The following is a 23,799-nucleotide window of genomic DNA, read 5'->3' on the forward strand; positions in this document are numbered from 1 at the left end:
ACATTTTAGAAATTATATCTGCACACGTTATATTAGTTCAATTAATTAAAATATATATCGATGACGGAGAGTTAAAATATATGAAATCTTCGTTTGGTAATTTTTTTAAAAAAAAAATAAATATGCAAAATATATTAATCTATATTAAATTACAAGTTTTAGGTCGTATAAGTAGCAATGATAGGAGAATCTTAATCATCTAGGTTGTTTGATAAAATAAATTATTTATTAATTGATATTTAATTACTTTTAAATTTATTTTAATGTGCAGAAGTGAATAGGTATCCACTTTTAGATTTAGTTTTCCTAAGAATATGTCACCTTCTTTACATATTTTAAATTGATCAAATATCAATTTATATTCTTAAACTTTAGAATCCTAAACTAATAATTGTATCAATTTAATTCTAAGGATTATTAACTTAATAAATAAATATATATATATATTATAGGAATTTCCTCTTTCATAATTATATCAACTTAAACCCTTCATTATGTTTTATTTAGATACAATTATTAGTTTATGGTTTAAAATTGATGCAATAAACTCAAAGTTAATAGGTGTAAATTGATATTTGCTGTTTTAATTTTATCCTTTCATATTAACATACTCATTCGTATCTATTCTCTCATGAAATTTGTTTTATCTAATTTAAGACGGAATTCTATACACACTAATTTACTTAATTTTTTTTTAATAACAAAGGTTGCAATTATTTAAGCGTTACATAAGCCTAAACATTTAATGACTTAATCGTATATAAAAATAAATTAAGGTAAGCTGATTTGGGATTAGTTTTAATAGTTAGGCTTAGATTTTAGATCTACATTTGTCCAGCACAAAAAGCAATAAATACTACAATGTAGCTCGTGTTTTTATTAAAGTTGGAAGTATATATTTCGATATGACAATGATGGCATGGAAAAGACGCATTTACCCTTATGTTGAATTAAAGGCCCAAAAATAATGGACATTTTTGGAATATAAGCAATATAAAATTATGTATAGAAAAAGACCGATTGATTAATTAGACATATACGGTTGTTCCCATGAGCCATCCTCATGCCAGCCTGGCTTTTCTTGGAGCCTCTTCTCTACCGACACTCCTGGGCCCTACTCCATCTCACCATTTTTCTTTTTTTTCTTTTTTTTTTTATTTTTCATCAATTAAAATGTTTCTTTTCTCTCTCTTTTTCTATAATAATCCATTCAATGATTTCTCAACTACTTTGTTTAGTGTTTGATTTTTTTTTTTTTTTTTTTCTAATTAGGTCTAGAAGAAGGTTGTTATGTGAATTTATGAATAATTATAACTTGGTTTTTATTGTTTGAAGTTAGATCATGTTTATCAATTTGTAATGAAAATTGGTTTAATCGTGATCGAATTTCATTAACAAATCAATCATAATGAACTTCAATCGCAATGTAATTAGACCGGCTTTTGATCACATTTACCTAAAATTAAGAATTTTTTCGGATTTATTGTTACCGTTAGAGATTACCTGTGAGTTAAACGGGGACGGAGACGAGAATTTTCCCCTCCCACCCGTTTTCCCGTCCCCGCCCTGATTAGCTTTTACATATTTATTTTAAGTATATTATTATCTAATGTTATGGTTTATTATATAAATATTACATTTAAATTTCAAATTTGATTATTTATTAGGAAAAATAATGAATATGTTTAAATTAAATGTTTAGATTTAGATTTATATTTATTTTTTTCTACTAAAAAAATTAATTAGTCTTTTTATGCCAAAATTTGAGTAATTTATCTTTAAATTCAAATTGTCATACAAAACTAATTCTAATAAACAATTTAGGGATAAAGTTGTATTTAATTAAAAATTCTCACACTAATAGTTTAAATTAATTGACTTTTTACAAAAAAAAAAAATAATAATAAATAAGAGGGAAAAATTTCCCATGAGGAATCCCGCCCTGATCCCCGTGAGAAATTAATGAGGATGAAAAATGAAATAGGGAGCAGGGACGGGGGTGGGAAATGGCATCGTCAGCCTTGCCCCGGCCATGAACATCTCTAATTATAACTATAACCATAACGATAACAATATGATGTAAATTTTTTACACAATTCAATCGATCACCTCACGCTCATCATTCATATTACATTACTTGATTATGGATTTTCAACTAAGATCCACCTATCCCGGTAAAACACTAAATTGAAAAGAAACTCATAATCGATACATCTTCTATAAGAATTGATGATTAAAATTTAATTAGAGAAAAAGACGATGCTATTTTTAGAAGAGAAAAAAAGACGATATTTGAGGGATTAAATTAAAACTTTTCAAAAATTAATGACTAAATTGAAAAGAAACCCCTAATCGATATGGACAAAAACATATGTTTGTTGTTTATATATAATATGCACTTCACCTTTTACAATTGTCAGTACTTTATTATTTTTTTTAATAAATTTTATCTTTCTCTATTACTTTTAAAAATATAATAACTTTAATTTAATATTTTATATAAAATAATGTTTGTTGTGGTTGAAAAACAATTATTTCAACAAATAAGTGAAGATTTGAATTTGGACCTTTAAGTAACATCTCTACTAATTGAGGTTGAGCAATAGAAATTTAATAAAAAAAACTTAAAAAAATAAGAAAAATAAGAAAAATTATTTACATAAAATAACAAAATTTAATCTTTTTTAATAGAGATCGATAGAAGTATATTGGTGTCTATTAATGATAAAAATTAATAGAAATCTATCATTATACTATATATAGATGCTGATAAAAATCTATCAATATTTTTTAATTATTTTTGTAAATAGTTTGGTATTTCTTCTATCTATAAAAATTTTGTTTTCATATATACACATATTTTTAATATACTTTTTAGATATATAAGTAGTTTTTGTTCATTACCCAATGAAATTCTCATTAATATTTTCTTTCATTTAGTTTAACAACCTTTTTTTTTCTTTAAATATTAACCATATTTCAAACTTCTCAAGCTTAAACTTGATTGAGAGACAATATTTTTCTCACAATCCTTTAATTTAAATAAACAATATTATATATCAATCTTCTCTCAACTTTAATATTATAGTCCTTCAATATATGTTAAAAGATATAATCCAAAGTTAAGATTGCAACCATATTTTGATAATTTTTGTCAAGAAGAGCATTGTAAAGAAATTCTTAGTATTTTTTTTTCATTGGAGTGGTGGAATTTAGTTCCTACACAAAAATCTTGCAACAAAATTACTCATGTCCTAGTAAAGTTGGATGTCTGACTTTCAAGTCTTTTATGTACTTCTTAGGAAGACAATTTTTTTTTTGTTAGATTATTTGCAAGAGTGAGTTTCCTCTTAGGGAGGATCTCTCTTGTATTTAGTTTTTTATTTAAAAATTTCTCGTAGGATAGGGAATCGAACAATCGACCTTTGTAGAGAAAAATAATGTTAATTATGGTTGAACTAACCTTATTTTGACTTGTATTAGTCGTTGGTGTTAATAATTTTTTTTTTAAAAAAAAAAGTTTAAGAGAAATTATGATGAGTAACAAAATTGACTAGATTTGCTATTATCACACAAACACTATTTAGAAACTAGATTAATTTCCTAATTAATAGAAACTATATTAATTCTTCAACAAAAGAAGAAAAAAAAAAGGCAAGCTTTTTTTTTTTTTTTTTAATTTTTGAAATCCTCTTCCAAATAGATCTTGAATAAAATCCAATTGTTGATTAAATAAAGCAAATTATTGAACCATTTCTTTCTTTTCAAAGTGGTTGGTGGGACATCATCTGTCTATGGTGCCCTTTTCTTTTTGTCTATCTTGGCTTTAATCTTCTTCTCCCTTCTTTCTTTTATTTATTTTTTTTAAACAAAAAAAAACACATGATTTTATTCCTCAACTATTTAGTGTCGGTTTTCCCTCTAATGTTTAAGAATGTCTTAATATTAAAATATTCGTCAATATATCGATAAATCAAAAGATTCAAAACTAATATTTATATAGTATATAATAATCACGATCTATAACTTATTTTGAAGGTTAATATAATTTACTTATTTATTTAAATAATTTTATTCATCTTTTTATTTTAAAAAATATTCGTCAATATTTATATTCTATCCAAATATTCGTAAATTTGAAATCTCAACATTGATATGGACATCGATATTCTAATCCTCAATACAAAAGTTTTTCACTTAAATTGAAAGTATTTAATCGAAATTTATTTATGACTAATTAGAAGAATTTTAATTTGTCAAAATCCGACTTCAAAGTTTAAATCCACCCTTATGTTAAATACTTTTTTTCTTTTTTGAGGAAGCATTTAATTAACATGATGGTGGAAATTGAAGAAGAATAGGTTGAGGTAGCCCTATTAGCATTTAAAATGAATATACTTTTTTATAATAAAAATTTTTAGATTAATACCTCATATTGATATTGGAATTTCAATTTAATAGATACAAAGATAAACTATTGATATAAATATATAAGATTGATATAAATTAATAATTAAGCTATTCTTCTCTTCTTATAAAAAACGAGGATTTTGAAAAATAGAAAAATAAAAGAAAATATTTACACAAAATAACAAATTTTAATATTATTTGATAAAAGTTAATAGAAGTCTATCAATGTTTATCAGTGATAGAAACGAATAGAAGTCTATCATTGATATTATGTAATAGACATGGATAGAAGTCTATCAATATTTTTTTACTATTTTTATAAATAGTTTGACATATTTTCTATCTTTTAAAAAAAAATTATTTTTACCATTAAACTATGCAATTTATATTTATATTGAAGCAATACTGTGGCTTTTTTTAATATCTATATATTTTATTGACAAACTCTAGTATTTACAAATATATCAACATGTCGATGATTTTTTTCATATTTTGCTAGAAAAATATTTGAGTGAACTCAATTAATGAAATATATTTTAATATCATATCATTAAATAATATTGAAGATTACAACTTTTAATTTCTCTGAGTTTTTTTTTTTTTTTTTTTTTTTGAGTTTTTGATATTACTTGCAAGTTACAATAGGTTCCAAATATCAAAGTTCCCACATGCACAAGCATCTTATCAAACATAGAAGTCTTTCAAATAATCATAAAGAAAGTCAAGTATCTTACCTTTACTTCTGTCTATTATCTAACCCTTACAAAATAATTGGGATTCATTACCAAATATTTTTACTTTTTTTTTTTCTTGGAATATCCAAACATCTTTTGGATTCTTATTAAGATATGCATTTATAATTAACCCACTATTAAGATAATTTAACTCTTAAATTAATTACGTTAACCTCTGTTTAGAATGAATTTTCAAATGTTCATTTAGAAAGTCATTTCAAATTAATTTTTAATCTACTTTTTTTCATCAATCTTCATGATTTTTATTTTAAAAAATAAAAATAGTTGTATCATGTGTCTTTTATTAAATTACTTAAGTCGTAGCTAAATGTTGTATTGAGAAAATATACATATGATTTTATGATTTAATTTTCTCGTAAATTTGAACTATGATTTTTTTTTGCAATGTCTTGTTATAGTGAGTTGGCCAAAAATACCATAATTTCCCCCCTACAACTATAAACTACCTAGACTTGAAAAAAAAAAAAAACACCTTATTTTAAAATCATTGTTTATAAATACCCTTAAAAGAAGCTTACTATTCTTATATTTGTCATAATATTATTGTTGTTAGTATAGAGTATGAATGACAATTATGATGTACATGAAAAGAAGAAAAAAAAAAAAAACCATAAAGGTTTGAATGTAATTTTGGTTTCTGATTTATTCTTCTTCTTCCTTTTTTTAAGTCTTGGTTTCTGATTTCTTTTTCTACAAGATTTATGACTTTTGATGTTTGTTCTATTTTTAGTTTCTAATTTATAAAAATAATGTTATCTCATCTTTGCTAACACCTAATATTTGTTCATCCAATATTTATTTTATATATTAAGGATAATTATTTAAATGGTAAAACTGCTAAAAATATTTTTAAGTATAATAAAATATTACTGTCTATCATATGATAGACTACAACTTCTATCAAAAGATGTCTAACGCGGTCTATCATAGTCTATTACTAATAGATAGTAATATTTTACTATATTTGTACATAAATTAGCTCATTTTCTTTTATTGAAAAGAGTCGATATATTAACCATGCTTAAAAAAATAATACGTATATTAACCAACCAAAAATAATACACCCATCTCATCGAGTTAAATTACACTCAAAGCTACATTATCACTTTTTATGATATAAAAATAAAGCCAACGAGAACATATACTTTTTAAAAGGTTGATGGTTCAGTCTCTCAATTAAGAAAATATATATATATTAAAAAACAATAAGTTTCAAAACCACTATTTATTCTAAGTTTTTACAAAACTAAAAGATGACTCTCTAAAGACACTCTTGGATAACTATTTTGTCTTTTTTTTTTTTTTTTTTGTTTAGAAAACTAATAATTCGCTATTAAACATAAACTTCAAAATGTAGAGCTCTATGAGACAATTAAATGTCCAAATAAATACAAAACCCAAGACTACTTAAAGGTTCAAAATCGTTGATGTCGACAGAAATATTGAGATCTTAATTTTAGAAACATTGATATCTATAGATAACTTTTTAAACAAGTTAACATCTCTATTATCTATATATACATTAATAACATTTTGTTGCTTATTATTATTATTATTATTTATATATTTTGTAGATCTTTATACGATATAATAAAATTCGGTTAAAATACTATTTTGGTTCCTATATTTTAAAACTGGTACAATTTTAGTCCTTATATTTTTATTTGTTAATTTTTAATCCCTGTATTTTTAATCCATCTTAAATTTAATTCTTAATGCTATTTTATAATTGATTTCTAAAAATGTTTTTATTATCTATAGTAGCATTTTTACTATAAAAATTTTAATCACTTTTTTTTTACATGAAAAGTAGTATTATTAACCGATAAAAGTTAATATTGAGAGACTAAATTTTAAATCTATCAAAGTTCAAGGACTAAAATTGAACAAAACTGAAAGTGTGGAGACCGTCAAATGGTATTTTAACCTAAAAATTTCGATTCACCCATATATCAATGTCAAAACTATGAGGTGAACGGAAATTTAAGAATAATACTTGGATGCATCCTAAAATATACAGACCTTTATGTAGTCATCCCTCATCATTTACATAAAAAATAAATAAGAATTTTTTTTTACAATGAAATAATTTGATGGAATGTACAAAAATAAATACCGCCACGAGACGTAGTTAAAGTATTTATGGAAATTTAATATATGATTTAAATTTCATGATAAATAAATAATATGGAGAAATGGGTCCCACTCCACTTCGCCCAGTTGAGCTGGCTCCCATGCTAAAGTTTCTAGTTGTTAAGAACTGTGTACCAAAAAAAAAACTGCTTCACTCAAATCTCACCATTTTCCCCCATCTTCCATTTCTCCATTCTTAAAAACCTCTCAAATCTCTCCCTCACACCACAAATCAATCCTCATTCCCCCATTCCACATTTCTCTCCGCCGTCTCCTCCGCCACCATGCGGCGACCAGTCCCTCTCTCCGCCGCTCTGGCCCTCCCTCTCTTCCTCCTCCTCCTCTTCTCCTCCACCGCCGACGCTCACAACATCACCAGAATCCTCGCCAAACACCCCGAGTTCAGTACCTTCAACCACTACCTCACAATCACTCATCTCGCCGGCGAAATCAACCGCCGTCTCACCATCACCGTCCTCGCCTTAGACAACTCCGCCATGTCCGATCTCCTCGACAAGCATTTCTCTGTCGGCACCATCAAGAATGTGCTCTCGCTTCATGTTCTTGTCGATTACTACGGCGCTAAAAAGCTCCACCAGCTCTCCAAAGGAACTACGCTTTCTTCTACTCTGTTTCAGGCTACCGGCTCCGCTACCGGAACCTCCGGATATGTTAATATCACTAATATGAAAGGCGGTAAAGTCGGATTTGGCTCGGAGGATAACGGCGGCGATCTCAATTCGTTTTATGTCAAATCGGTGGTGGAAATGCCTTACAATATCTCAATCTTGCAGATCAGTAAGGTACTGTAAATTGAAACTTCCTCCCCTGGAATATTCTAGATTAGGCCAAAACTCTATTCGCATTTTCTAATTAGAATTATTTATTAAAATCTTAGCATCTTCATCTGAATTATAATCATTATTTCTTTTTACATTTTAATCTTAATATTAGTACTACAAATTTGTGGATGTGATTTTATTTCAAAATTGATAATAAGAGTAGTTTACTAGTCTTAGAAAACTCATATGAACTCTTTTAGTTTTTTTTAAAGGAAAATATCCAACTATTTACAAAAATTAAAAAAAAATATATTAATAAGACATTGATAAATTTAATTTTTTTATTTTTTTAATTTCGAAGTTGATAGTACAGATAGAATATAAGTTGAATTATACTAATCTAATTAAGAGATTGTAGCGATTTAATCCCTCATTTATAATAAATAATTAAGAGTCGTTTTGAAATGAATTTTTAACTTAAAACTACTAAAAAGTATATTATAAATGCTAAATATGTAAATGCAGTGTGAATTTAATTAATGAAGATTTGGTTTTGAAGCAAATTTGTATAACATAGTCATGGATATAGATCTACTGCATCAGAACTTGAAATTTTAATAATAATTTAGTTCGAGGGCAAAAATTCGTAAAAAGGATAATTATGTCTTTTTATCTATTGTGTTGATAATGATTTCAGAGGTGTATTTTTGTGACCGACAAAAAGGAACTTCCAATTTCTCATTTAATTTGTTATGGATCTGATTATTTTTATTTATTTTCTTTCATAACAGAAAACGACAATTTTGTTTGTTAACCCTAACGATTCCGCTAACAAAATTGAGTTAACATTTTGCAGGTTATTACATCCGCCGACGCCGAGGCGCCAACGGCGGCGCCGGTCAGTTTAAATCTGACGGAGGTTCTGCCGAAGCAAGGTTGCAAAGCCTTCTCCGATCTATTAATAGCCGCCGGCGCCATCGAGACCTATCAGTCGAACGTCGATGGTGGATTGACGATGTTTTGTCCAACTGAAGACGCACTCAACGCCTTTCTTCCAAAGTACAAGAATCTCACGGCGGCGCATAAAGTTTCGCTGCTGTTGTACCATGGCATGCCGATTTACTTATCGCTGCAGATGCTCAAATCGAACAACGGCGTCGTCACCACGCTGGCAACAGACGGCGGCGCCAAGTACGATTTCGTCATCAAGACCGACGGTGAGGACGTGATGGTAAAGACGAAGGTTGTGACGGCAACGGTGACAGCGACGTTGATCGATTCGGAGCCGTTGATAGTGTACGAAGTCGATAAGGTGTTGCAGCCGAAGGAGCTTTTCAAGGCGGTGCCGGAGGAAGAAGAGGAGGCTCCGGCGCCGAAATCAGCGCCGAAGAAGAAGAAGTCGAAGGCGCCATCGCCTAAGGCGTCGGATGGGGAGGAGGCGGAGGATGCCGACTCGCCGATTGGGTCCGACGAATCCGACGGCGAACCGGCGGATCAGACATCGGAAAAGGATGGGGCGTTTGGATCGAACGGTCAGAGATCGATCGTGGCGATGATGTTGAGTTTGTGGTTCGCTGTTTTGATAGTATGATTTTTATGATGAAGCAACACGTGGCGCAAAATTAGAGGTCCGTTACTCATAGAGCAAAATAAAATGTCAACTTGTATTTGCGATTTTTTATTTATCTTTTTTTGAGATTGTCGGTGGTGTTTTTTTATTTTTATTTTTATTTTCACTTTTTTTTTTGGATGGTGTACAGTCACTTAAAGTATCAAATTGGGTTGTATTTTCTATGACTTGTTTGATTTTTTCCCCCTCTTTGAAAAAGAACAATAATTTATTTAAATTGGAATAATTATTTAATTGTTCTTCGTTTTTTTATTTATTATTATTTAGACAATGCATATTGGAAAATAATAGGGAATCTTATTTTTGTGTCGGTTGAAGTAATCTACAGAACTCCCAACATTTTATGATTTTTCACTTTTTTCTTTTTTGAAATTTGCAGGTTTTCTGGTTTCAATTAAAAAAAAAAAGAAATTTGCAAGTTTTATTTTATTCTACTTTTAGTAAGGGGTAACAATTGTTATAGTTTTTATTTAAAAATATTCATTTTTAAGTTTTAATATTACTCTATTCAAAACGATCAGTAGTGTAAAATTCATTAAGATGTTTGGGAAAAGAAAAAAATAGAAACTGAAACTCCAACATCGTCATTTTAGTTCATTGTCACATTCCTTCCAAATCCTAATTTCATCCATCATTCTAATAGATTTTTACACTGAGAACAATTTTGATGCATTTATGAAAAGTCAGAGATAATATTCTAATGAGTATTTTTTTTAAACAACCAACAAAATACATAACTTATATGTAAGTTAACCTTCTTTTTATATATTGATATGTGAACTTTAAAATAAGAGTCAAGTTGAGACTTTTTTAGTAAAAATGAACATAGCAATTTCGAAATCAGAGTTATGTTCCCTTACCCCATAAATCGTTAAAAAAAACTAAATACCAGCATAGAAACCAAATAAAAGGTCAAGTTTTATCGAGTTATAACCAATAAACAAACTTTAAAGTAATTCTGAAAAAGGACATGAAATGTTGGACAGTACACTAATATAATACCTTTCGGTACTATGTTATTAACTCTTCAACTTGTTACTAACACTTGAAAGAAAACAATATAAACTTCTTTAAATCAACAAATCATGTGACTAACTATAAAATTTTCTCGAACCACAAAAAAACCAAAAGCAAAGAAATTAATACACAAATGATCTGTGCACAAACACTTTACAGATTCTTTTGAGCTTCTTTTGTTGCTGCTGAAGTGAGTTCAGATTTGCAGTTTTGAATAGGTGAGTTCAGATTTGCAGTTTTGAATAGAGGTATGTCATTTTACCAGATGCTGAATATGTAGGCATCGCCAAGAGCCCGGTATAGCTGTTGTTCGCCTTAGCTAAACATATTTTTGCCACGTAGTCGAAAGCCGAATTGTTTTTTACAAAGGGTTGATCTGCATATTCATCAATGGGCATCCACTGTTTGGAAGATGGAAAAAGTCAGAAAAGGCAAAAGTTTTATCACTATAATCTACAGTCTTAGAATGACCTCTGCAAAGGAATGTTTTGATGCTTATACATAGGGTTGATACCGAAAAAGTCAAAACCGAGCTAGTATCGTATTCCTGGATAAATGCTCTTAATCTAGACAGTAGGGTGTGACCTGTCCTAAAGTTTGGATTATGGATCAATCATTGATATGGAAACATTGGATTCTAAAGTTGGGGCTCTCATTAATAGATCAAGGAGGAATTTTCCATCAAAATAAAAAAAGATGACGCAACTCATCAATTATCAATCATTGTCTTCTAAAATAATATACCTTGGCTGCCTCAATTTCTGAATCTTGCTTTTGAATGTCAAAGGAATTTGGTCGTAACATGCATACGAAAAACAAATCCGATTTCGTAAAAAATGCACTGTGGCTTTGCCTGCATTACACAACAGAAAGGAGCAGATGGTCAGAAATCCATATTCAAGAAAAGAGGGGAAAAAAAAGGTAAGGAGAAAAATCCTCCTTTACATTACAGCACACATCCCATCTAAGAAGCACGAACACTTTAGTTTGGTTGGCATATTTGTGTTAGACATTTGGATACTCTGACACTTGACACTTGGACACGTATCAGACACTTGTTAGTGCAACAAATGTGTTAGACGTATATAGAACACTTGTTGAGTATACTAAAAAGACACATATGTGACAATAATAATAAATTTTGAGTGTAAAATACATCTTTTTTTTTTTTTTTTTAATAAGAACATCAAACTAATTTTTTAAGCATATAATTGCATCAACCCATTTACTTTGAATTTTCTTCTGGAATAAAAATTATATAAATTTTAATAAACGTATCCTTGCAATGTCGTGTCCTAAATTTTTAAAAAATGACGTGTTGCCGTATCCATGTAGTATCCGTGTCTCATATCCATATTTGTGCTTCTTAGCATCTAGTAAAAGGGAATTTTGGTGTATTTTATAAAAATGTGAAAGAAACGATGAAGAATGTAACTTGGTGTACCTGAATGCTAACACTTCTACAAATTCTGCATCGACCTGAAAGGAATTCAAATGGAACTGTTAAACATTTGAGAGAGAGAAGAGAGAAAATCAAATTAAAGTAACAATAATAATAATAATAAAATACAACTGCTTGCTTTTTATAACTTACACCAGTCTCTTCTTTCACTTCTCTAATTGCTGCTTCACAAATGTCCTCCCCCTACAGAAAGGATAAGTACATTATAGCATAAGAAGGATTATTGCATTGAGTCAATTGAAGCAAATTGAGCTTCTCCTCACCTCATTAACCACGCCAGTTGGCAACTTCCAAACTCCTGTACCTTTGAATTTGCCACTAATCTCTTGAACCACGAGCACCTTCAGAATTAGAGTATTCATGTTAACTACTACCAACAAAGAGCTCTTTTAACTAAAATCTTTCAAATAGACAGCAAATTATAACAAATAGTTTGGCGCCTTAGAGTACCTTGTGCTATAGGTATTCATAATTCCTAAGAACACGGTATTGTTTGTCAGATCAGAAACAAACAAGATGACTTTGGAAATTACCTGTCGATTACTATTCATTACAAATGCGCCGATGCCCACACGATGAGAGGCATTAGCAGGAAGATTGTTTGTAGTCACAGAGATCCATCGCACGAGCATTAGATAATGGGATTCGGCATGGTGGAAATCAAATCCTTCCTGAAAATCAAATGCAACAACCAGCATTAATTTGCGAAAGCTACATACAATTATCTTTCTCAAGCAGATACAAAAGACATACGTATTTTAACTTTTGGCTAATCGAACTACAATGGATTGACCCGGTCACTTTGGAGCATGTGAAAGGAGCAAAGATATTTTGGAGGGATGGGTTCAAACTTATTTGTGGCCACCTACTTAGATCAAATTCTAAGAGTTTCTTGACAACGTATAATCAAATAATTGAAAATTCAGAAATAGTGTAGGACCACAAACGATAATTTGGCTTAATTCATTTTTCTTCTTCATCTTAAATATCCAGATTAACATACAACTAACCTTATGAGATATATTTATGACCATATAACAACTACTTAAACTTGAGATACACATAATACTTTACATTTTTACTCCACCAAATGTGGAATTCAATATGTAATGATTATAATTCTTTACATACTCCAATCTTAAATTCTAATAGAAAGTGCTATGTCAAAAAATATTTGTACAACTGCGTGTATCATGCTATTACATTTAGACAGTACAGAAGTTTTTAAGAACTCAACAAGTTGTAAATATCATTTGCATTATGAACCAAGTGTCTTTTATGTATTTGTATGAACAAAATGTACCTTAACAACAACTTCAATAAGATTTGCAAGTTCAATAGGCAATTTGACCCAAATACCCCTCTTACCCTGCAAATCAAAATGCAAACAGAAACCATAAATGGGAATTGAAGACATGTATTATATATCAAGAACTAAGTTCAACTTATAACAGTTTCAAGAACTAAGTTCAACTTATAATAGGACAGAAGTCAAATACCTGTCGTTTCCATTGAGATAATGAAGCTCTAAGCAAAGAACCAAATTCATTTGGATCCATAGAGTCCTTCATTTCTACAATGACTCCATCATAATTATCATAAACACAGCTCAATAATTCAAGCTGTTGAATATTATCTTGAAGAGTCACTTTCTCTGCAGTTGCCAATGAAGTTGATGGTGAAGAAGACATCCCTCGGCTGAGTATTGGACTTTTGTTTGCTATATATGAAGTAGTAGCCCCAACTACAAGAAAGAAAACCAAGAAAAACCCCACACAAGAAGCACATAATAAGTTCAAATCCACATGATTCTGCAAGAATTCAAACCCCAAAAAATCCATTTCTTCAGATCCCAATCCTAGTTATGAACTTCGGTACAGAAATCAAGGAAGAACCCATTAAAATATGAAGAAACCCCACATAGAATCAGCTTAAAAAACGCAGAATAACAATAAGAAAACAGATTAAAATAGAAACCCCATACGTGTTCTGAAGCTGAAAAGGGAAGACGACGAAGAGTTCAAGAAAGCTCGATTCGATAAGGAATGAAGTGCAGAGGAGGACAAAGATGACGGAAATGGTTTAAATAGCGAAAGGTATGGATATAATTTAATACCCTTTAAACACTGCATGAAGAAAAATCAAACAAAAGGAACTAATCTGATTTTCCAAAGATAGGTATAACATATCAAACCTAATATGTGCAGAAATATATAAAGAATGAAAAAGAAATAGCCAGTGCCTTGTAGATGGGTTCAAAAACTCTGAAGAAACTTCCATTTGAACACTCAAAAAGATTTGAAATGTTATTCGAATTGAAGGAAATGGAAGGGTTGTTGATGAAGACGAGTCAGAACCCATATCAGACGCCGCGTTGATTCATTCTTTTCTAGTTGCTTTCCACGAATCGGACATCGTTCTGAAAACCCAACTGAAATCATTCTTCAGAAATTTCAAAGTTCTTTTCTTTTTTTCATTTTAAATTTGGATTTGAGTGTACTTTTATTTTTCCTGAATTGTATTTGGACAAAAAATCAATTTTTGGGGGCTTAAAATTCACCTTTTTAAAATAGAAAACATAACCCCCAAATGTCAAAATGGAGGAGAAAAAATTCTTTAACATCATTTTTGTTTGAACAAGGAAATTTGTTAATAAAACATTTTTTACAATTTGACTTATTATTACATTAAAAATTGAGAAAAAAAAATGTTTCTTATAATATTTTCTTCTTCTTTTTTTTTTTTTTTTTTTAAAAAATAGTTTTTAATAAACCTATTTTTACAGGAAAAAAATATTTCCTTGTAAAAAAAAAATTATAAAAAAAAGAAACATATATTAAAACTTGTTTTCTTTTTTAATAATAAATGTAAAATATAAAAATCAAAGAATCTTCAAGGTTCCACCCCAAATAGTTTGACATTCATAAAAAGCTTTTCATTTGCATCTCTTCTATAGAAGTTTGATTTTTTCATAATGCATTTCAATTTTTTTTCAAATTCTTCGTAATTGGGTGTTGTCAATACGACCATCTCAAATAAAAAGGAAATTGAACTCCTACGTTCTTGACGACCCATCTTTATCTTATCACTAAGTAAAGAGTCTTTCATTAGCATGTTTCAGTCATTTTCAATCTCCCCATTACTTAAAAAAAGTGAATCAATAATTTATGTATATGATAGATACTATCATTATCGCATAAACAATTAAACTTTAAATATCCGATCTATAATCTTAACGACCCAATTGCAACTGCTCATCATAATTGAAAAGTTTTCTTCTACCTATGGACTAAAACATTGCACATATATGATATATCTATTTAAAAAATATTACATACATTACAAATATTCGTGTTAAAAAAAAAATTACACGTATTACAAAAATATCAAAGGATTAATCAAACAAATCTACATGCATAAAATCCCAAACAATAATCACAAAAAGGAAAAATTAATGAAAAACAATATTGACAAATTAAAACATAAACCAAATGTCATAATTAAAAAAAAATCATGTCAAATTAAGTGAGAAGCAATTGAGTAAATCCGTCAGCTATGGTATAAAGATGTCTTTGGATTGACTAGAAAAAAATGTTTATCAGAAAAGTTATTTTTATTTATTTTTTATATGAAAATTGTTTATATTATATTTTGAAAGTGTTTTAAAAGCTATTTTGAGTTGTTGTCAAATACTTAAAAAGTTAAACCAAACTCACCTAAATGTGAGGATCCAATTTTTATCATTTAAGCCCTATTCGTTAACTATTTGATTTCATTTATGGGCTTAAAATATGAAGAATGTCAAATAAGTAGAAATAAATAGGGATTTTGACATAAAAAACCTTAAAATATGGACTATGTTATGTTAATGTTTTGAGCATTTCATTTTTTACGAAAAAGACCTATTGGATTTTGTTTTTCCACTAATGTAAGTATATTTACAATTTAGATCTTGGTCCCATATATATATATATATAACTGTGATTCTCTCTCCTTCATGCAAGCCTTCACCCTATCAATATATATTTTTTTTAAAGAAAAATCATTAGCTCTTCCACTTCCTCTTTCTTCCCCCTCCCTCTCTTTTCTCCTTCCCCCTCTAGCTCTTTTCTCCTTCCCGACGGATTTGCCCAACCGCCATCGATCACCAGTTCACCGTTTGTCGCCATCATTTGGCCACTGTCGCCATCGCCATTCGTCTGTTGGATTCGATCATCAACTTTTGCGCACCATCGACCGTCTTTCCATCGCTTATGGTCTCTCTCTCATCTTTTCGTTGCTGCCTCCCTCCCTCTGTCCACCTTGCCATCATCAACAACGCGCCTACAAAGATCCAACCGTTGCTTCCCTCCGTTTGGGCCACTAACCAACTGTTTTCGCCTTCTTCCTCAAATTCGACGCGTGGAGCGAATCATTCGGTGTGGGACGAGTAGATCTAATGCATCTTTCAACGTGTGGTGAGCAGATATGGCACGGGGTATTTTTTTCGGCATTGGGCTAGGAGATCTGGCATTGGGGTGATTTTTTCAGCGTAGGCAAGCAGATCTGGCATGGGTATTTTTTTTCCTTTTTTTTTTTTTTTTTGCATGGGGCAAGCAAATCCAATGCAGAATGAACTGTCTGCAGCGAGTTCTGGATGATGACGATTGACGATAATATATAGGGTGATTTTTTATATATATATAATATGATATATAGTGTCATATGAATTAGGAAAAAAAAAAAACAATACTTGAAACCAACGAAAATAAAAAATAAAATTTCATTAAATGCATTTTCTCTCTCTATCATTAAGAAAACTTCGTAAATAGGAAAATATATATAAAAATCGAAAAATAAAAATAATAAAAAAAAGGCAAATTTATCAAAAAAATAATACTAAAAGTCTTTCTTGAAAAAAATTCAAATTTAAAGACATTTTTGAAAAATATGGCCAAAAGATGATGTTTTATGTAAAAATCTCAAATAAATATTAATTGGAGAGAAAACAACTATGCAAGGACTTAAACATAAGAACTCACTGGACTATATAACCAATTGATTCAAAAGCTTAAGTCATGGGTGAAGGTGAATTTAATTATCATCTAACATTAAGCCTATAGATACTCATTTTATACTTTTTTGCTTTGTAATCTATCTTTTACCTATGTTTTAAAAAACCAAATTAATTTTTGATTTTTTTTTTTTAAAAAAAATTGTTTTTGTTTTTGGAATTTGGCTAAGATTTTAACTTTTGTACTTAAAAAAGATGTTAGGTATGAGAAGAAATGTGTATAATATTTAAAATTAAAAACTAAAAACTAAATGGTTACGAAATATGACCTGAGCTTTTGATTTTTTATTTTTGAAAATTAAGCCTACAAATCTTATTTCCAACCATTAGTTTCCAAGTTAGTTGACTATAATTTAGTAGTGTTCTTAAAAGCAAGCCAAGTTAAAAACTAAAAAAAGATAGTTTATTATTATTATTTATTATTATTGGAATTTGATTAAGAACTCAACTATTTTACTTAAAAGTTGCAAACTGTTGTAAGAAATTGAAAGAAAACAATTTTAATTTTCAAAAACAAAAAAAGAACACCAGGTTTGATTACCATTTCGTTTTTGAAAATTAAGTCTATTTTCTCTTTATTTCTTACAACGGTTTGCATCTTTCTTAAACAAAATTGTGAATTCTTAGCCAAATTCCAAAAACAAAAACAAGTTTTTAAAACTTACCTTTTTTTAGTTTTCAAAATTTAGCTTGGTTTTTAAACTATTGATAAAAAATAGATAACAAATGAAGAAATTCAGAAAGGAAATAGTGTTTGTAGACTTAATTTTCACAAACAAAAACTAAAACCTAATGACTATCAAACGGGGTCGAAATGGTTATCTAATCAGGCATTAAGAATCCAATTCCTACAACTATTGTAAGTTTGAGAATCTAATTTTAACACTCGTATAAGTTTGAGGACTCAATTTTTATAATTGAACATTTAGGAGTATAATTACAACTATCGTCATGCTTTAGGTTGATTTTTACAATTTTCCCTATTTATTATCTCAAACAAAATCTTGTAGTAAATTTCCAATACACCGTTTTATAAACTTCTTTAGACTTTGAATTGTGGATTAGGTTGGAAAATGAATATGTTTATAGACAAAGTAAGAATGCTCTTTAATTAATTTAATCAAAATATGTCAATAACTTTTTTTTTTTCTTTTTACCATGAACGAGAAAAACATTTTATATGCACGTGTGAATGACACGACTAAGTAAAAGAGACTTTATGATTCTACTTTATAGGATATTCATCTTTTATTGTGTATTTAACTCAGATATCAATTGACAAAACGTCTATTAAATTTCATACAATAGATTCGATACGTTTTTTATATTCGACAAATGTGAATATGTTGAATAGAGATTTGAACATTTGACTTCAATAAAAAGAAAATACATGTGAATTACCGTTGAAGTATACTTATCTTAACAACTTGATACGATTAATCGCTCTTTCTATAGTCTATTTCCATCATTGGTATACAATTTCATGGAATCTACTCAGAAACATCTAAAAAATTCTATATGAATCATCTCGATCATCGATTACATTTAATTAAACGTCTATATTTTATATACTTAAGTTGTTTCAATCAAGTCCTCAAGGAAAGTTTTAACTCAATTACATAATTATTATGAATTTTACAATTTAGAAGGATATTAATATAATAGTGGATCAAAAGTGGACTTATCAAATTGAGCATAATTAAGTGAATAAAGATATTAATTACTATTTTAGAGGTAGACCATTTGATGTCCCCTTCACAATTATTAAAACAAAAATAAGGTGTTTACTTTTCACAAATTTATATTATACATTTTTATTTCTTTCTTTCTTTTTATTTTATTTTTTTATTGAAACCCAAAAGGTAGCTTTGTGGAATGGCTTTCTGGAAAGGTAGAAATATATAATTTTTTTTTAAAAGAATGGTTCAAATCATCTTTCCCAATATAAATATTTAATTGCTATTTTTTTCTTATTGTCGTTGATGCTAAGTTCTAACCCGAAGAGATGAGTTTAACTTTCACATGATAACAATGGTAAATTTGTATTGAAGGAAAGAATGTGGCCTGCAAGATAGGAAGATCTGTATACCAGTGTGGTGTTTGTCATATACGATTCAATGTTTAAATAAAAAAGTTGATAGGTATGACTTTTCCAGTAGAGAATGAACATACCTCTTCTAGAGTTATCTTGATGTATTTATAGGGATTGATTGGGTTGACAACAGGGCAGAGGCGATGTGGGAGGTGAGGGGGAGGTTCCTCATCTCCGCCACCGAGAGGGAAATTTACCTCCATCCCCGTGCCCATCCCAGCCATTTGAAGGTGGAGATTCCCCGTCGAGGAAACGGGTCCAACAGGACCCATTTCCCATGGAGATTTTTTTTTTCTTTTCTAAAATTTCTTTTTGTTTGGGTTTGGACACTTTAGTTGGGCTTAGATTGTACTAAATTAAAAACTAGACTAAATGTAAAAAGTTAAGTGTATATATATATAAAGAATATATTTAAAATCTAATCAGAGTTGGGGTCGAGATACCCTCTCCGTCTCCTAACGGAGAATCTAAAGAGATCTCCAGATAAATCGGAGATTCTTCGCCCTGTAGATCCCACTTCCAGAGAGAATTTTGCCAACCGTAGAACCAAAGACCAAAATTCTATCCTTCAGAGTTGATTCCAGGGTAGCCTTGCATCATCTTTTTCCATCATTGGGTCTCAACATGCGAGAATCATGCCCACCACCTAACTTGGTGGCCTCTGCTAATGCTGAGGTTGAATGGTTGACTTGCCTTGGTCCAACTCTACTTTCTTATTGAGCTCATTCCTGTCTTTGGGGTATCATTGTTAGCTTAGGTCTCATTTTGTGTTATATCAATTATATCCTTCAATCCAAAATCACCCATAACGATTATTATTATCATAGATTTGATAATAATAAATACTTTTTCCAAGTATAATATTGCAATTGTGATATTAAAACTAGAGATGGGGTAAATATAGTTGCTTGCAAAATTAAAACTTTTTTGATAAATTTAAATCTAAGTTTAAGCAATCTCAAATAATTTAAACTAATGAAATAATAAAAAAAAAAAAAAAAAAAAAAGGAAGTAGATTGCATAAATTAAAAGAGTAAAAAAAAGAAGAAAATAACATAGATTATTTTTATAGTGATTCGGAATCCCTACTCCACTTCTCAAGGCTTCTTCTTGGGTATTTTAATGCTCGGATTATCTTACGAGTGAGAACCAAACCGATTTACCACTCTTTTTACGGGTTCAAGAGTCCAACCACTACTAATCCTTTTTTAGGTTTAGGATCCAGCCTATTCCAATCTTTTTTCGGATGAAACCACTACAAATTCTTTTTCTTTTTCGAGTTTAGGATTAAAACTCTACACTCAACCCAAGGTGCACCTGTATCTTATTACAAATCCCAATAAAAATTATGAAATTGAAAAAATCTAAAAAAAAAGGAACACTCTCAATAGTGTAGGCACTAATCTCTCTCAAAATAAACTCTCTTTCACAAAAGCAAAGTTATGAAAACAATGAAACCTTAAAAGAATGAAGAGCAATGGAGAATTGGAGAGAGATTGTCAAAACAATTAGGAGATAAAAGATTTTTGCAATTCAATAATAATTCCTTGTCGAAGAAGATGATTGTTGAAATTTAAAGAGATTTTTAGTCTAAAAAGAATATTAAAGTAGGATCAGAAATGACCATTGGAGAAGTGGGATTTGAAAATGGTCATTGAATGAGAGCTTGAAGAAATGAAGGTGGAAATTTAGTAAGAAAAAAAGGAAAATATATTTTAAAGATAATAATAATAATAATAATAATAAACTATCTTATTTATTAGAAAATGAAGTCGTCGTTGGAAAACTTTCTTCTTTTTATTTTATTTTATTTCTTTTTAAAATTAAAAATCAAATTCTTTTACTTTCTTTTTAATTTGTTTAAAAGAACTATTCGTAACAACACTACATGCCATGATTTGAGCACTATATCTTCCGCTCGTATTGTCATGTGATTTGTCCACGTGTGCGATGTCGCCACCATATAAAAATTTTCTCTCTAATATTCTTTGGGTCACAACTTCTCCCATTTGATATCCAATTTGGGTGATTCAAAATGATTGAAATCGACTCTCCGAGCTTTATGTTATAGACACTTTAAACACTAAAATCATTAAAATAAAAGTTTATTCTTATGAAAAACATATAATAAGATTGAGGCTCATAAAATTAAAATATTAAAATATTTGACTTATAAAAAAAAGTAATTAGATTAACCATTTGATGGCATAAAAAAGTTGACTTTGAAAATTTTAAAACATGAAGTATAGAATTTAAATTTAAAAAATAATAAAAGTGAGGGGGACAATTAAATCTTCACTAAAATTAAAATCAGGCATACAAAATATTTGAAATAAAAATTTAGACAATTATCTAAGTGGGCTGAAACCATTGGGCCTGATGCGAAAATGGGCCAGAAATCAGGAGTCCAGCCATTTGATTTTAATTCCATGTTTAATAAAACGAACCGTTTTGAGGTATTTTCCGAGGTTGGTTGAACTTATGGTTAAATGACACAGTCATACATACATACATTCATTTTCACGATGGAAGACTTCTTGTCTCGAGTCTTGTAAATGTGGTTTTGATAATACTTTGATAATAAAGTGTTATATTTTCACTATTTGTACGTGTATCTCTCCTATCCTCTCTCTAGCCGAGTCATGTGATGATGGTATGAGTTTAAAATGATCTTTGAGAGTTCATCCAGCGTTTGAGTGTTCTGTAGATGTTTTCGGGCAAATTCATGTAGGCTGGTCAAGTGAGATTCGACGCCGCATGAAAAATTTTGAATTATACGCAATACCGCACTTCCACCCTGTGACATGTGATATATATATCCAGCTAAGATCAAAGATTCGAATATGGTCATATACTAACACTTTTGTTAAAAGAAAAAACATATTTAAGAGGAGGAAAAAACAAATAGAATCCGCCTATAAAAGATGATTTTCAAATCCAATGGGCAAGAACCTATGTCTAAATACATGAAAAGCCAAAAACATGAACAACGAATTTACATTTGTAGTAAACAAGGAGGGAACCTTAAACTGAATTATAATGTAACAATCACGAATATAATCAACAAAAGTACTTGAATCTAATTGTCATAGTTAGCTTCTTATATTAAGAGATTCCAAATGACGAGGGAATTTGTTTTTCAAATATAAATTAGTTGCTCAAGTATATATATTTCATATTATTGCACATTTAATTACTCTAAGTTATTGGTTCAATATGGCTATATATTTTCATTTATGTTGAAATTGTTAATATCTAATCTATAAAGTTACAATTTAATTTTATATATATATATATATATATATATTTCTTTAGAAAAGTTCTTATAATTTATAATTAGAATTTAATTTTTATACTTTAATTAAACTCTCATACATAATCCTCATCATAGGTACCAATTTTCATAAATAATCAGTAAATAGTCTAGTAACCTTATTTCTGAGGATTTTATCAAAACATAATTACAAAATTCTAATTCTTTTCCGACCATAAGAACCAAATTTATAATTTAACTTTAAACTAGATGTAGTTTAATTTATGAATCTCACTAATAAACATGTCATTTCAATTTTAACTTATAATTCAATCACTTGACTTCATTCATACAACTTTGCATTAGGAAAATCAATAACAAATCTTATATTATTCAATACAATTACATTTTATAGTCTAATTTAATATATATTTTTTTCTTTTATTTTATTTTTTCTCTAAACAATACTTATAGGAAATCAAACTTGATCTTGAAGATGGTATATGGATATGCAATTAAGCAACATATATAATAATCAATAAAATCTTCATTCACAAGTGAAACAGCTCAATGTCATAAGAGAATAAGTTGGTGAGACTTTAGCATCATTTGACTTGATTTGTTTTTGGGATGATAAAATGTGTCCATAAATCTGAAAAATTAAGGACGAAAATTTTGGATTCTTTAATAAATACAAAATGAGAATGGAAGTAAATTTTATTAAATTAAGATGAATGAGGTGATTAGTTTTTTAAGTCCCATTTGGTAAGTATCTAGTTTTTTGTTTTTATTTTTAAAAATTAAGTCTACTTCATTCACGATGATTTTGCATATTTCTTAAGTATAATGGTTGAATTATCAACCAAATTCCAAAAACAAAAACTACTTTTTTTAGCTAAAGAAAATATTTGGAAGTGAAAATAGTGTTTATAAGCTTAAATTTAAATAAAAACAAAAAAATAAAATAATTATCAAACGGGACTTAATTTGTACATTTTTTAAAAGGAAACAAATCTCCATCTTTCTATTCTTACTAATGAACATATAACTTCAATTTTAAATTATATTCCGTCTACTTGAACTCCATTCCTACCATTTGCATTAGGAAAATCAATACCAAATCTTTTATATTCAATACAATTATATTTCATAATCTAATTAACTTATTTTTTTAATTAAAACATATATGCCAACTTTTGACTTCTTGATTAA

At 29.0% G+C, this 23,799-nt stretch overlaps 2 protein-coding genes across 2 annotated transcripts; one reads left to right on the forward strand and one right to left on the reverse strand.

The window, feature by feature from the left end:
• Positions 1–7,429: 7,429 nt before the first annotated feature.
• Positions 7,430–9,877, forward strand: LOC120077717 (fasciclin-like arabinogalactan protein 2). Its single transcript, XM_039031680.1, has 2 exons — positions 7,430–8,101; positions 8,937–9,877. The coding sequence occupies exons 1-2, from the start codon at positions 7,583–7,585 to the stop codon at positions 9,669–9,671; spliced, it is 1,254 nt and encodes a 417-aa protein (XP_038887608.1). The 5' UTR covers positions 7,430–7,582; the 3' UTR covers positions 9,672–9,877.
• Positions 9,878–10,637: 760 nt separating this feature from the next.
• Positions 10,638–14,745, reverse strand: LOC120077718 (nudix hydrolase 2-like). Its single transcript, XM_039031681.1, has 9 exons — positions 14,174–14,745; positions 13,689–13,933; positions 13,493–13,558; positions 12,723–12,860; positions 12,453–12,530; positions 12,322–12,372; positions 12,172–12,206; positions 11,472–11,580; positions 10,638–11,128 (listed from the first exon to the last, which is right to left on the reverse strand). The coding sequence occupies exons 1-9, from the start codon at positions 14,319–14,321 to the stop codon at positions 10,952–10,954; spliced, it is 1,047 nt and encodes a 348-aa protein (XP_038887609.1). The 5' UTR covers positions 14,322–14,745; the 3' UTR covers positions 10,638–10,951.
• Positions 14,746–23,799: the final 9,054 nt, after the last annotated feature.

The sequence above is a fragment of the Benincasa hispida genome, chromosome 5, assembly GCF_009727055.1.
Source record: "Benincasa hispida cultivar B227 chromosome 5, ASM972705v1, whole genome shotgun sequence".
NCBI lineage: Eukaryota > Viridiplantae > Streptophyta > Magnoliopsida > Cucurbitales > Cucurbitaceae > Benincasa > Benincasa hispida.

Coding starts and splice junctions, on each gene's coding strand:
- LOC120077717 (XM_039031680.1), top strand. CDS start 7,583: ATGCGGCGACCAGTCCCTCTCTCCGCCGCTCTGGCCCTCCCTCTCTTC. Junction 8,102..8,936: donor CAATCTTGCAGATCAGTAAG/GTACTGTAAATT, acceptor AACATTTTGCAG/GTTATTACATCCGCCGACGC.
- LOC120077718 (XM_039031681.1), bottom strand. CDS start 14,321: ATGCAGTGTTTAAAGGGTATTAAATTATATCCATACCTTTCGCTATTT. Junction 12,531..12,722: donor TAATGAATAGTAATCGACAG/GTAATTTCCAAA, acceptor CTAATTCTGAAG/GTGCTCGTGGTTCAAGAGAT. Junction 11,129..11,471: donor CAGAAATTGAGGCAGCCAAG/GTATATTATTTT, acceptor TCTTCCAAACAG/TGGATGCCCATTGATGAATA.